This window comes from Perissodus microlepis, chromosome 10 (assembly GCF_051167445.1).
Source record: "Perissodus microlepis isolate ML-2025 ecotype Zambia chromosome 10, ASM5116744v1, whole genome shotgun sequence".
Classification (NCBI taxonomy): Eukaryota; Metazoa; Chordata; class Actinopteri; order Cichliformes; family Cichlidae; genus Perissodus; species Perissodus microlepis.
This window is the reverse complement of record NC_140470.1, coordinates 11207392-11222215: the sequence shown is the minus strand read 5'-3', so window position 1 is coordinate 11222215 and position 14824 is coordinate 11207392. Positions and strand designations below refer to the sequence as shown.

The 14824-nt window shown below is 41.2% G+C and overlaps 1 protein-coding gene across 2 annotated transcripts in view; it reads left to right on the top strand.

Moving 5' to 3' along the window:
• The window catches only part of nectin3b (nectin cell adhesion molecule 3b), a 31258-nt gene that overhangs the window by 6183 nt on the left and 10251 nt on the right, over positions 1–14824 (top strand). Inside the window, exons 2-6 of one of the 2 annotated variants that reach the window (XM_084941933.1) lie at positions 484–831; positions 4201–4500; positions 5519–5636; positions 5891–6042; positions 9381–13473. In XM_084941933.1, coding sequence (XP_084798059.1) covers positions 484–831; positions 4201–4500; positions 5519–5636; positions 5891–6042; positions 9381–10048 — 1586 coding nt within the window. In that variant the 3' untranslated portion in view covers positions 10049–13473. Of the gene's footprint in view, positions 1–483; positions 832–4200; positions 4501–5518; positions 5637–5890; positions 6043–9380; positions 13474–14824 lie in introns of those variants that run through there. The other variant, XM_084941934.1, reaches the window with a different exon arrangement.

Sequence of the window (14824 nt, the reverse complement as noted above, 5' to 3'; positions counted from 1 at the left end):
ACAGGCAGCCTGCTTTGAAGTCCTGAATTCAGGTCAGGAGGAGAAACACTGTAGAGACAAAACAAACTCATCAATGGGAACACTGAATCACACAGTAAACTGTATTATTTGTTGAAGATCCGAGTGTCTGCTGTGGTAGGATCAAGTTTGGATTCTAGTCTGATACCCACAGATGTCAGATAGTTCTGTATAGATATTAAATTGATTTTTTTTAACTAGTAAAGCCAGAAGTAACACCAGAAATACCCTCTTCTCAATGGAGGTATGATAGTATTATTGAATTCCCACATAGTTTGAGCACAATGGCTCTGGATTTTGTACTCGTTTGTTTTTCCGTCTTTAGTTGCTTGAAGTTTCGCCAGTTAAGAATTCAAAAACAACACAAAAATAGTTATTAATAGCTAAAATGTTTAGTTAAACCCTTGTTTACAAATTATCAAGGTGATTTGTATATCAGTGTTATTTTGTGTGTCTCTTTGGCAGGTGTGTGGTGCAGCCAGGTGGTGGTGCCTAAAAGAGTGAGTGCCGTGCTGGGGAAGAATGTGACATTAGAATGCAGGGTGGAGGTTGGCACAAACCTTACTCTTACTCAGAGTTCCTGGGAGCGCCGTCTGCCTTCAGGCTCTGTCACAGTGGCTGTGTACAACCCGGAGTTTGGCACCTCCATCCCTCCAGAATTCATCCATCGTTTGTATTTCCGCTCACCCTCCTCCCATGATGCCACCATCGTACTGGAAAACGTGGGCTTTGCTGATGTCGGGATCTATACCTGTAAGGTAGCCACATTTCCTCTGGGAAATACTCAAGCATCCACCACAGTCAGTGTACTTGGTAAGTGTGTGTCTTCATTTGATATACTTTTCTTGAGAAAACACTGGCTTTCCTTTAGGCGGTTTTTGGTAGAGATAAAATAATTAGATCAATTATTCAGTTTTTATGTTTCTGTCCAAATCTTTTTGGGAGGAAAGTTTGTTTTTTGTTCTTTAATATTTATGCTCTTTTGTGTTCAAATGTTCAATGTAGGTAATGTGTCCTCCCTCGTGCGTGAACACATGCTGTACTCTACAAAATGTGCAATCATGCATTGAATACACTGAAAAGGTCCAGAAAAAGACAGAAAAAACAAATTTAGTCAGCATCTACTCCTGATGCTTGCATAGAAAGCTTTTATGTGCAGGTTAAATCCTGTGTTTCTAGTTTTGTGTTGCATTTATAAAACAAATTGTCATGTCTTGTGATATTATTTAACAGAATAGTACTTTATGTATGTTTGCTATTGCCATTATTATAGTGAAGTGAATAGAAGCCAACAAACGTAAAACAGAAATCCACAGGATCATCATAGATTGTCCTCCAATTCATTACACATTGCAGAATTGCGGTCTTTTGAGAGTCATATAATTAGTTACTCTGCGTTCTCGATGCCTAGTGTGTTCTTTGTTTTCACCGAACAGATCACAGGTCTAGCTGCTAACATTAACTTGGACAAAAAGGAATAAAATGCAATTAATAATGCAGGAAAAATCATCATCATCATCATCATCGTTTATTTATATAGCACTTTAAAAACACACAAGGCTGACCAAAGTGCTGAACAACAGAAACATAACAGATACGATAAGAATAATAAATACGATAAAATAATAAACATAGCGAAAACAATAAAATACAAGTCAGTCAACCACTGAATCAAAAGCCAGTGAATAAAAATGCGTTTTCAATCTGAATTTAAAAACCATCACTGATGTCGATTGCCTAATGTGAAGAGGAAGATTATTCCAAAGCTTAGGAGCCACAATAGAGAACGCTCGGTCTCCTCTCAGTTTCAACCGTGATTTGGGGACTGAGAACAACAGCTGCTCAGCTGACCGGAGCGAACGAGTGGGGACATAGGGCTTCAGCAAATCAGACAGATACGCAGGTGCCAGACCATTTAAAGATTTAAAAACCAATAAAAGCACTTTAAAATGAATCCTAAATTCAATTGGAAGCCAGTGCAGGGAGGCCAGAACCGGAGTAATGTGCTCAAATTTCCTTTTACCAGATAAAAACTGTGCCGCAGCATTCTGTACTAGTTGCAGGCGTGTCAGAGTGCCCGGTCCAACCCTATTAAAAGGGAGTTACAATAATCCAAGCGTGAGGTTATAAAAGCGTGGATAACAGTCTCCAAGTCACGCCTTGAGAGAAAAGGTTTAACCTTCGACAGACGCCTGAGTTGATAGAATGACGATTTCACCACCCCATTCACGTGGCCATCAAAGGTAAGTGCAGAGTCGATTTTTAACCCAAGATTGGTAATCGAGCTCTTCAGGTGAGGGGTCAGAGCAGCAAGGTCAACATCAGGGATATCAGAGGAACGATTCGGGCCAAACAGAATTACGTCCGTTTTACGTTCGTTAAAATTTAAAAAGTTTTGAGCCATCCATGACTTAACATCACTAAGGCAATCAAGCAGGAGTCTAATTTGGGAGCTATCAGAATGACTGAAAGGAAAATAAAGCTGGCAATCATCAGCATATAGATGAAATGAAACTTTATGTTTACGAAAGCTCGCACCCAGTGGCAGGACATACAATGAAAACAGTAATGGCCCAAGAATAGATCCCTGTGGTACACCCCATGGCAGAGGGGCCACAGAGGACGATGACGAGCCCAACTTAACACAGAAGCTCCTGTTTGAGAGATATGATTTTATCCACAGGAGTGCAAAGCCAGAAATGCCCACACAATGCTGTAAACGAGAGATCAGCAGGTCGTGATCCACTGTGTCAAATGCAGCAGTCATATCTAGTAGTATAAGCACTACGTGTTTACCACAGTCCGTCGCTACCAGAATATCGTTCATAACCTTTATGAGAGCTGTCTCTGTGCTATGAAACGGCCTAAAGCTGGACTGAAAAACTTCAAACATATGAGAGTTGTTTAGATAATCCATCAGCTGAGTGTGAACAACCTTTTCCAAGATCTTACTCAGAAAAGGAAGTTTAGAGATGGGTCTAAAATTTGACATTACTGAAATATCTGAGCCTGGCTTCTTAAGTAAGGGATGAATAACTGCATGCTTAAACTCACTTGGTACTTGACCTGACAAGAGGCTGGTATTGATTATGTTTAAAATATGTGGTCCAACAGTAGGAAGCACCTCTTTCAGAAAACGAGGTGGAACGACATCATTCGGAGAACCACACGGTTTAGCACTTAACACAAGCTTCTCTAGTTCAGGTAAAACAATTGGTTGGAAAGCAATAAGCAAATTTAAACAGGGAACATGCACAGCCGGGCCAACAGAAGATAAAGTGGAGGGTCTCAAACTGGCAACCTTATCCACAAAGAAATTAAGAAACCTATTACACATAACCTCAGAAGATTGCAAAAGAACATGATCCTCTGCATTCAGTACAGAATTAATGGTATTATACAGAACACAAGGGTTATGTGAATTAACAGCAATAAGTTGTGAAAAATAGGAGTTTTTAGCGGTCTTTACTGCCCTCTGATAAGCTTTCCAACTCGTCTTAAGAGCTTCCAGAGAAACGCACAGCCTGTCCTTTTTCCATCGTCTTTCACATCTCCTACATTCTCTTCTAATGGCTCGAGTAAAATCGGTTAGCCAAGGGCTGGCCTTGGGTTTACACTGCCTGAGTCTTAGAGGTGCAACAACATCAAGGGCAGATTTACAAACAGAGTCCAGATGAGAGAGTAATCCATCTACGGAGGACGACTCAGAGGGACTGGACACAAGTTGTTCAAATAGTGTTGAAAAATCCTCAGCAGTATCTGAGCCGAAGGCACGATAGCATCGCATAGGTGCAGCCCGTTTAACAACAGGACTAAGAGGAACAACATCAAATAAAATGGGCATATGGTCAGAGAATACAGCATCCTCCACATGTAAGTTACAGACAGATAACCCATATGATAACACCAAATCCAATGTGTGACCACGTTCTTGAGTGGCACCTTTAACAGACTGAACAAGATTAAAAGAGTTCACCAGGTCCATGAATTCCTTAGCCAGGGGCTTCCCTGGGCAACAGACGTGTATATTAAAATCACCGAGTAGCAGGACCTGGTCATACCGGGATGCACAGTCAGCGAGAAAAATATCAGTGTACTGTAAACATTTGAAACTCAGTAAAGCAACCTCAAAGTCTTTACTGTTGTCTCTGTTGATTCTGTTTTCACTCTTGTTAATAACAGTGGAGCCGAAGGTTTACGTGTCTGCTGGTTCAACTGCACTGATTGATGGTGGCAATGAAACTGTGGTCGCTACTTGCATCGCTGAGCGAGCCAGACCACCTGCTGAAGTGTCCTGGGAGTCCAACCTTTTTGGCCAGTCAGAGGTGCAGCTATTTGATGAACCCAATGGTACTACCAGCACACAAGTGCGTTACATCTGGCAGCCTACACGTCATGTTCAGGGCAACACACTCACTTGCGTGGTCCGCCACCCAGCTCTGCAGAATGACTTCAGGATCCCCTACCAGCTCAATGTGCAGTGTAAGTGCCTTGTGAGTGACTGGTGTGGGCTAACAAATTAAAAACTGAAAGAATAATAAATATGTGAAGAATGTGTTTAATAATTCTGTTCCTGCCAGAGTTAGTAAGTTAAAGTTTAGAGAAGATTTTGTGCTGTAAGATTGCGATAATCATTAAACCAGTTACCCATTGCACTTGTGGTGTCACAGCTTCACTTAAAAAAAACAAAAAAAAAACACGAACTTCAAAAAGCTGATTATGTTTTAATATTGGTTGTCTAGAAAGTTTTCTCTTCCAGTCAAATCCCATAGATGCCACAGTAAATGTACTCAGCGTAGTACAGCTATTTCGCTACGTAACATGTGCTACCAACTTATGAAAAGAGTAAAGTGACCACCTCCAAAGTCTTTGTTTGACAGATACTTTTTTTTTCTTTGCTCTGATTTACTGCTTTGTGACATATGGTAACTATAAAGGATTTTCTGCTTATTCACTGAATGCAACAGTGGAAAAAATGTGGCAACAATTTTTCCATGTAACAAAATCTTTTACTTTGTAATAGTATATTTGTGTGAAATAAATGCATACCAGCAGAAGAGCCAGGGTGGTGCAGATGACTTCTCAGAAACCTTGTCAGCACCTTAATGAATAGATTTGTGCAATGTCAGCACAATATTTCAGTTACATTATTTTCATAATGAATGTGCAAATGAAAACGGTAAACCTGTAAAAATGGGGGGACACTGTTTCATGGTTGCAGTTGTGTAGTGTTGATGGTTCTTTTAGGCTTGTGAAAAACATTGCAATATACAAGCACTCATGAATGTTTGCTTCTCTCTGCAGATTATGTTTATAGATTATCTAGCATCTTAGTGCATATTTGCAAGCTTATGTCTTTAGCCCATTACTGACCTCAGACTCACTATAATGCTTCAGACAAACCAGGAAAATGGTTGTACTTGGAGCACTGTTCTCTAAGGCCATTTACTGTGTCTGGCCATTTTGTGGTCATGTCACATAATTGCTTTTCTCTCTTCAGTTGCTCCTGATATCTCCGTCGTTGGGTATGATGGAGACTGGTACGTAGGCCGGGAAAATGTTCAAATGACGTGCAAAGCCAACGCTAACCCGCCAGCTCATCACTTCAGATGGATCAGGTATGAGTATCCGTTTGTCTGGGATTGAAATTGACCCAGCGGGTCAATTGCTGATCGAGCTAGGTTGAATTATACTCTGATATTTTAGTAAGATAGAGCTTTACATTTGATATAAAATAAACAGTAAAATTAAGGTTTTCACATCCTTGAAATAATTCTCAAATGATAATTTATTATGCTTTCCTCATGAAATGTCCCAATCAATTGTGTGTCCCTCTGCGTGTCTTAAGGTTTCTGTCTCTTGTGTGTCACAGGTTGGACAGAGAGATGCCTGAAGGGGTGGAAATGATAAACAGCACTTTGCTTTTCCTGCGTCCCCTCCAGCGGAATGACTCTGGCGTTTACAGGTGTGAGGTTGCCAATGACATCAACCTCCGCAGTCGGGATGTGCGTATTCTCATACAAGGTGAGCAGAGTATACACACCGGAACAAAGCTGACTCCTATTGCCTTCTCTTCCCTTAGGAAGCATTGTGCGTGTTTGCACGTCATAGAGGGTATCGGTGCCTGTGTCGTTGTCCTTCAAACTGAAATGTGACACTATCACTCTCGCTCGTTCTGTACATACTGACAGTTTATCAAGTAATCACCCATGGTACACTGTGTTCATACTGATATTATTACATTTGGTCTTAATTGCATGCTTATTAGGCTTGATTAACATTACGCCTCCAGATGTTCAAAAGAGAGTTCCTGGGCCAAACAGCTGCAAATAATTTCGGCCTCTTCAGACCACAGTGCGCTGCCTCTGCTCTGTCCTGCTGGCTTGGCATCTGAGTGCGTCGTGTCTCTCTGTTGTGAATGATGAGCATGTTCCTTTGGTTTCACAAAATCTGTCTTGCCAGTGGAAGCTCTCTTTCTGAATGAAGTTCTGATTATGATGTGATTTCCCTTTTCATCACTCTCTCGCCTCCTTTCTGTGTTTCTTTTATTCCTGCATGTGTCATGCAGTGAGAGGCAAAAGCCTGCAGCCTCACTGTGAGATGATGTCCCAGATTCATAAAACATTAACTAGTTCTTTTCAACTCCTATTTATTATTTATCATTCATATTTCATTTTCCTTTGAGAGACCTGTACGGGTGTTCACAAGCTTATGCATGTTGGTGTACCCTGCATTGTGTGTGCGTGTGTGTGCGTGTCGTGTTGTGGGTGTACTCATCAGTTCACTCTTCATGGAGTTGTACATTTCACATACTTGGAGACCACAGACCTCCGGGTTCATGTGTTTGCTCTTTCAGATGTGAATCTTTGCCTCACATCTGGCCTGGCACCAGGGTTAAAGTGGCAGAGCAATTTTGCAGCACCATTAAAGCTTTTAGACAGATTTTTTCCATTACTCTAGCTTCTTATAATTATAGCCTTTGGCTTGTCTGTTTGTGGATAAAAACCACTAATCCGTTACATTTTAAGGTTGGTGTTCTATTCGTGGAATAGTGAAAGTTTATACTTGAAAAGTGGGGTCTTAAATGTATGTTCTTGATCATTTAAAACATATACCCATATACATATACCCAAAATAATCTGCTTATACCATTTTTAAAACTGATAACCCCTACAGACTGCAGAATTTTAAGGACATCACTGGTACTGTTTGGTGTTTCTTCATGTAGTCAAGTCACTTGTTTCTCTCTGCATGTAGAAAATGTGCTGAGCTGGCATCAGCATGTGCAAATACTTTGAAGTTACAAATTGATTGAGGGGACAATACAAAGCCTGTTGTCTTTTTTTTCTTTTCTTTTTAGTTTAAATTAATACAAAAGTAGCTGAAAACATGACCTGATCCTTTTAGACAGTTTCTAAAGACTTTGATTTATGATAGAGATAAATCCATAAAAGTGTTTTCAATGGTTTTTTTTTTTTTTATTTAGCAAAAATACCAAAAGTTGTAGTGTTGAACACATGGCATGGCCTGATTTGCCCAAAGTAAGAGAATGCACATTAACTTAAAGATTTTAAGTAACAGTTTGAGCCATGTCAGGTCTGCTATCGCTGTCACCTGCTTTTTTTCCTTTTTTGATCACAAGAGAATAGCTGTTATGTTGTGGTGTCTCGTTGAACTTTACCGAGATCTAGTGCTATGATTTTTGGGTACATACAAACTAACTCTTAGATACAGCAAACTCAATCCCAATAAACTCTATTTCAAGTGGAATGGAGTATGTAAGCACAGCATACTACACCACATAGAAACACAGTGCAGTGTGGTGGTGACTAGGGATGGGTATTGATAAGATTTTCACGATTCCGATTCCATTTTCGATTCTGTTTAACGATTCGATTCTTTATCGATTCTCTTATCGATTCTTTTTAAAAAAGGAGAACACTAAGGTCGAATAGCTTAGAACTTTGTTTTATATCTTCTCTTTGAACAAGATAGAAATTTGGGAGTAACATGGCCTTACAAACCCAGCAGTGAGATCTTAAGAGATCCAGCCTACGGCTCTTCAATGGGGTGTCACAGGGTCCCCAGGAAAAAAATTGTAAATGTAAAATAATAAAAATAAATATTCTTCTGTAGCAATAACAAAGTATAACGTAAATTATTCTGTAGCAATTACACAAGAATATCCAGTAATGTCCCTGCCTACAATTAAACACATTCACTTACCAAAAATCGGGGCATCTGCTGTGGCAAATGGGTGCAAGCCTTTGACCACAAACTTAGTCACTGCTCGGTGACATTCGTCTATCCTGGCCTGAAAGGAGACGCTACCGGTAGACTGCAGCGAGAACTGCCAGCATCTGAGCCAGCCAGACTCTGTCTGTCTCTCTCATCATGGTCACCTAAATGCACAGTAATGGCAGGTTTTGTAATAAGGCAGATCGCGCTAACATAATATGCGCTGTTGTTGATTATTTACCTGCCGCATTAACGGGAGAAGACGTGCAAACGTTACCGCTGCTGCTGGGTTGAGACTCACGAGTCCGGAGCAGAATTAAAAACACGACATTCATTTAAGGTCATCGCGTGTTTTGTGAGCAAATGCTTTTGCATATTCGTAGTGTTTCCTCCCTTAAATGAAATATCTACTTTGCAAGTATTGCAAGTTGCCCTGTTGTCATCCGTTCTCAAAAAGTATAACCAAACTTTTGAGCATTTGAGCCGCCATGTTTCCTGCCAGGTAAATGACGCTCCGCAACGTGGTGACGTCATTCGGGGAAACTGGAATCGATAAGGGAATCGTTTGCAAAAATGGCAAACAATTCCAAGGAATTGAAACAGTGGGAACCGGTTCTCAACAAGAACCGGTTTTCGATACCCATCCCTAGTGGTGACATTGCTGGACATCTGTTTTTCTGCGGTCAAAGAAACAAAGCAAACTCAATCATGCAGAATTTACTCTACAATGCATTCATTTTTCAAATAAGCATAGTAAGAATGACTAGTCGGCTGTCCATGTTGGCAGAGAGTATGCTTTTATTGTTAAGAGGATCTGGAAAGACATTACTGAAAATCAGAGTATGCTTAACGATACACATAGTGAGGATATAGTGATTAGGACAGGTTTTTAGATCCAACTTTTCTCATTAATCCATCATCTAATAGGTGAGCCCATTGTTCTCTGTGATACAATTTTATATTTACTTACTAATCTGTAACAGTGGGAATTTGCAAACCTGATGCTGCTATAGTTTTAGATGTTTTAGTCAACCTCTTCCTTCTTAGCAAAATGTAGTTGGCATTGACATTCTGCTTCTGTCTTTCACTCTTTATCCCCCTCTCACCCTCCTTCCTTCCATTAGATCCTCCCACCATGCCTTCCACCATTACCACTCCTGTCCTAACTGGCTTCTCCTCCACTTTTGTGGATGATAAGGGCCACGTCCTTCTGAGCTCCCCCACACTTGAAGCCCTTCCTGAAAGTAATCTTGGTTCCATAGTGGGTGGGGCCGTGGGAGGGGCCTTATTCCTCTTGCTGCTGCTGTCTCTGGTTGGTGTGTGTTACCTACGGAAGCAGCAGACCTTTCATGGGAACTACTACACCAAGCAGTACCTGGACCCAAATGATCTCCAGAAAGCTCCCACTCAGCACGAACTCCATCCTACCAAAGCTGGCAGCAGATCTCAGCATCGGGACCATGATCGAGAGGAGTGGGGCGACCGCCAGCTGAAGCAGGAGCGGGACCGCCGCCACCATAGTGACTATAACGGAGAAGAGTATCCTGTTAATGGGTACACTAGGGCAATGAGGGAGAGCAGGCGCCACAGTCATCAACAGAATCACCATCATGAACACACACAGTATTCTAGTCCACAGCAGGCCAGAGGTGTCAGATACCCTCATTCACCCAAACTACAGGGAAACGGCTCCCACTACATGTCAGACGACTGCTACGATAGCGGGCCCGACGGTGATTATGTATCTCATAAAGATGGCTCAGTCATTTCACGCAGGGAGTGGTATGTTTGACAAGGTACCTAGTTCTGCAGGAACGAAAAAATGCAACATGAGTTGGAAAGTTTTGTTTATCAAATTAGGGGGAAACACATTTTCTTCTTCTGTAGGCACACACAGCATCTCTAATGTGTGTTTTGTAGTTTCCATGTTTTTTGTTTGTTTTTTGTTTTTTTTTTTCAAGCGTCCTGGATGACACTTGAGATGTAATGTATACATTTCTGTTTTGAGTGTGGGCAGCCTGTGGACGCACTGTCCACAGGCTGCCCACACTGTGTGCGGGCAGCCTGTATGCGGACTAACAAAAGAGCCGATGTATGTGTTGTCTCTGCCTTACAACATGGACTGCTACAGCTGATTGAGCATAACTAATGTGTTACTGAGCAGAAGCCCCGGTGGCTTTAAGATCACGCACGATTGTCTGAGAGAAGAGGTTTTTTTCACAAACTCTGCATTTTGTGTTCATGTTGCTTGTACTCATTTGTTTAAATGAACTCTGGCCTCTTAGTGCAATTAGATGATGTCATATAGTTATTGCAGGTAAATCCATAAAATTCAGATGGTCATTTTTCTTCAGTAAGACACAGCTGAGCCGCAGTACATCAGTTTGTTTAAAACAGGATTTGTCTTCCTGAGAAATCTGAATTCCATTTTGACTAATTACCTAAACACACTCTTGGTCATAAGATTTATTGAACTGCTGTTTTTGCAGGATTTTGTAATGGATTGCTGAGTCATCAGACCTTTTTTGTTTTGTACTAAAATCTTAGGTAAATCACAATGGAAGAACTGAGCTTGAGGAGTTGACCAGTAAGTTTTTGGCACATTTTGTGTAAACCTTGTGAGCGTTTCTCCTGCTTGTCCTCAGCTCGTCTTTTATCCCTGTGATGAGAGAGCAGGCAGGAGGGCTACATGAATGGGGCACAGTCTGCTGTGCCAGCACACTGGGTTTGTCATATCGGTCAAGCCTTGAAGCCTGGAAAAATATTTCTCTAGTTTATCATTTTTATTAGAACTTATATAAGCTGCTGGTTTTTGGGAAGAGTTTCAGGTTAAACATTCCATTTAGTTAACCACATTATCATGTTGTCTATCGGATGATAATGGATCTCTTTGAGAAGTTTAAGCCTGGCACTAAACCAGGACTCTTGGAATTTCAAGAGCGGCATCAGCAGGGGCATTGTTTAAAGAGGCTACTGTATGGGAGCCACCGTAAGCTGGCCTCTTAGTATTTTGTAGCACAGAGAAACCATGCAGCCAGTACACACTACTACTGTCTACTGTGAGTAATCTATAGAAACAAGACATGACTGTGTCACAGATCTGTGACATGTATTGTTTGGAGTGTGCGCCCGCATGCTCAGACATTCACCATTTCATTTACGATTTAAACATTTGGTACTCACAAAATTAAAAAAAAAAAAAGTGTTATGTAGTTTTTGTAATGGCTGTGTTGTCACTTTCACCTGTGATTATCAGCACTTTTGACTAAACTCCACAGCACAGGAGTTGGAGACAATATTTTGTTGCCATCATCATTAAATCTTTAACACACAGTTATCCTTTGAGTAGCTATTAAATAATAATGATACACCCTATGATTTTTCTTTTTCCCCAAAAACATGTTTTATTCATTTGGAACCAGTCACCTTTTATTGCCAATCAGGACTCTCAAAAATCACATGCCATACCAAGAACTGTGATTAAACTGCAGAGAAAGCATTGTACGTGTTAGTGTCATTGGGCTCTGCAGCCCCAGTAGTTCAGGAATCAAACAAAGCTATAATGGATTTAAAGGTAAACTTAGGTTTTTGTATAAACGTAAAAATTAGAGTATTTTGGCACATGCACCTGTTCACCAGACTGCATGGAAGAGATCTGACTTTTCTTTCATATACACTAGATGTGAATACTTGCCAACTTTAGTAGTATGGTTACTTATACAGTATTTTCTGCCAGATGCCAAATCTTTGTTTAACTTGTGTATATATATATGACGATGACAGTGTCTCACATTCGTATTACCGACTAGATAACAACTGATGATTAGCTTACTTAAATGACTAATCCATCACTGTTGTAAACGGGGGTTTTGTAGCCCGAAATAGGGAGGGGGGAGAAGATGCTTTAACATTAGAGTAACAGTTGTCAAAATCGAAGCTAGTTATGTTATAATGAACCTTCACAAATTCTGTCAGGGTGTGAATTTTGTGCAGTGGATCGGCGGCAGTTGTCGTCATTTGATAATAAGCCACTGTAACTATCAGTCTGAGACTCTGGCCCCTGACTGTGTTTCATGTTGTTTTTGAATGCTGTACAGTAGAAGTAATTTATAGACTGAAGGTGCACATTTCTATGACTTCCTGAAGGTTGACTTCTGAAAACTGAGCATGTTTTCTTTTCGCGAAAGGTTTTAATTTGCACTAATTTCCTTGGTAGAAAGTAGTTGAAATGAAAAAGCATTTATAGTGGGGGGGGGATCTGCACAGCTAGGTTGTAATTGAGAATGTGAGTCTTTGTAAATTGGATGACTCTTTAATGGAGGTGTCACGGAAATGTACAGTTGGTAATTTGTTAGCCCTGTAGCCTCATTTTGACTGAATAATTACATATATTGGTCCGCTGCTGACACCTATTCAGTCTGCCCTTCTGGTCACTTTCACATAAATGCAGAAACTAACAGGAAGCACGGTAGCCTAAACCCTTGTTGTGTTTGCTCCTATGCACTAAAACGGAAATTCCTCTGATCGATAGACTTTTTTTTCTTGGCTCGCCAGTTTGAAGCCCTGCACTTGGATTAATGAAGTACAGTTTTACTGTGACATTTTGTATAGAGATCAGTCATCAATATCCTTACCTTGAGAAATGCCCTTCACTTTCTGTTGAAAAATACACACCTAGTGCCTTAGATATCTAGCAGAAATGTGTTTCTTATCGTTTACCTGCGTATGTCATGACCCGATGTGTCACGTCTGGGTTTTGATTTTCATTGCATTCTGTATTTTAGGAGGAATTCGTAGTGCCAAATTCACTCTTTCTGCCCTTGTGGCAGTGAAACGCAGTATGTTTCCAAACCTAAAGGCATTAAGAAACAAAAAAAACAAAGCTTGAATACATCTGGATGTAAAATGACTTGCATCCTCTGTACTGTTCTGTCAGGGGTTTTGGTTTCTGTATAGCCACTGTTTGTTTTTTTTTTTATTCAGAGAAATGTATAATTACCTTCAGTCTCAAATTGTCAATGAAAAGCACCTTGCAGTCATGTTGTTTGGTTTTTCAGGGGATTTTTCTTTTTTTTTTGTGGGTTGTTTTTTGTATATACAGAAAATGTACATTTCTTGAACGAGGGAAAATATTTATGTCATCAAAAGCAGTCAAACATTATTTTGTCAATCTCTTTGAGATACTTTAGTTCAATAAAGCACCTTAGCACCTGTGAATTCTTTTTCTTTCTTTTATTCTCTGGAGGTTTTTGAGCTTCCTATTACTCAGACTGCTCAGTCTCAGCCTCTTTGTTCATCTATAAATGACATCATCTCTAGCGCCGTAACGCGTAATGCTGCATAACCTCCCCCCCTACACACACACACACCTCAAATCCAGTATGCATATGTGGGACACCACAAATGATGTAATTCCTTTTTTTTTTTCCTTCCCCTCCTTCAGTTCAACTGATCCTCATTACACTTTAATAACAAAGATTTATTTCGGATGTTACCCTATTACATTTGCCATCTGGTTAAATACTGAACAGTTGATCTCCAGTGGTATTCCTGTGGTCGGGGGAGACCCAGCACCTCATGTGCTCGAGGTTCCCTCATTAATAGTCCTAGTTTGCTTTGTTTCAGGACAGAAAGGCCCTTGCTCTCCCCTGCAGCACCTCTCCTTTGTAAATCCACCACCTTCCCACCCCCATGTCTTTCTCCCACTGTCTACCAGCTGGTAAAATTAAACGATGAGTGTTTCTGACTGGCCCAAAGTCCCTGCTCTCCAGCCCGTTGACTGTCCCCATGGCAACAAGCTCATCTGGAGCTGCTGATGGAGGCTGTCGTCCTACAAGCTCTACCTGGCCACAGAAAGTAGGGGCCAGCGTGGAGCTCAGAGCTGGGCTGTGCTGTTGTGACAGCTCGTGCAGACAGACTGAAAATGGCCCATTACTCCCTGCAGCACTACAGAGAGCTCTTCTGGCTTATAAGGACATATACAAGTGTGACTCAGTGTTGTGCTGGCACTCTAGGTCCTCAAGACGCTCTTGCCATAAAAGTCTTCATCAACTGACCTGTCTTGTCTCCTACAGATCTTATCATGGTCACAGCAGTTTCTCATCCTGACCTTGAAACAGGGCAGTGTGAAAACGCATGTGGAAGCAGCTCGGTGGCAGTAATGATGTCACCCCCCCAATGCTTGAATTTGTTTGAGACACTCGTGCAGAAGATCAGCGGATTCGCTGCCTGCGACACAACAGTTTCCACGGATACTTTTCACAAGACACAAAGGAGTGAGCGAACGTCTCAGGCAGCGCAGAGGGATGCAGCTCTGACAACTGTGAGTGAGGGGAGAGACTTTGATATTAACTCCCCAGCAGAGGTGGCATCACATTGTAACCATCACAAAAACTCAAAATACTGAAATGCTGCTCTAACCTCCCCCCCATCGTTATTACACCAGCATCTGCTCCCCAGGGGGGTCTGTTGTCTAGGCAATAGCATGACCCCTGAGCCTTAAGTATCGGTGGGAAGGGGGGCGGTGTTTGGCCAACTCGCTCTGTCTTACTTCTGTTTTGGCCAGAAA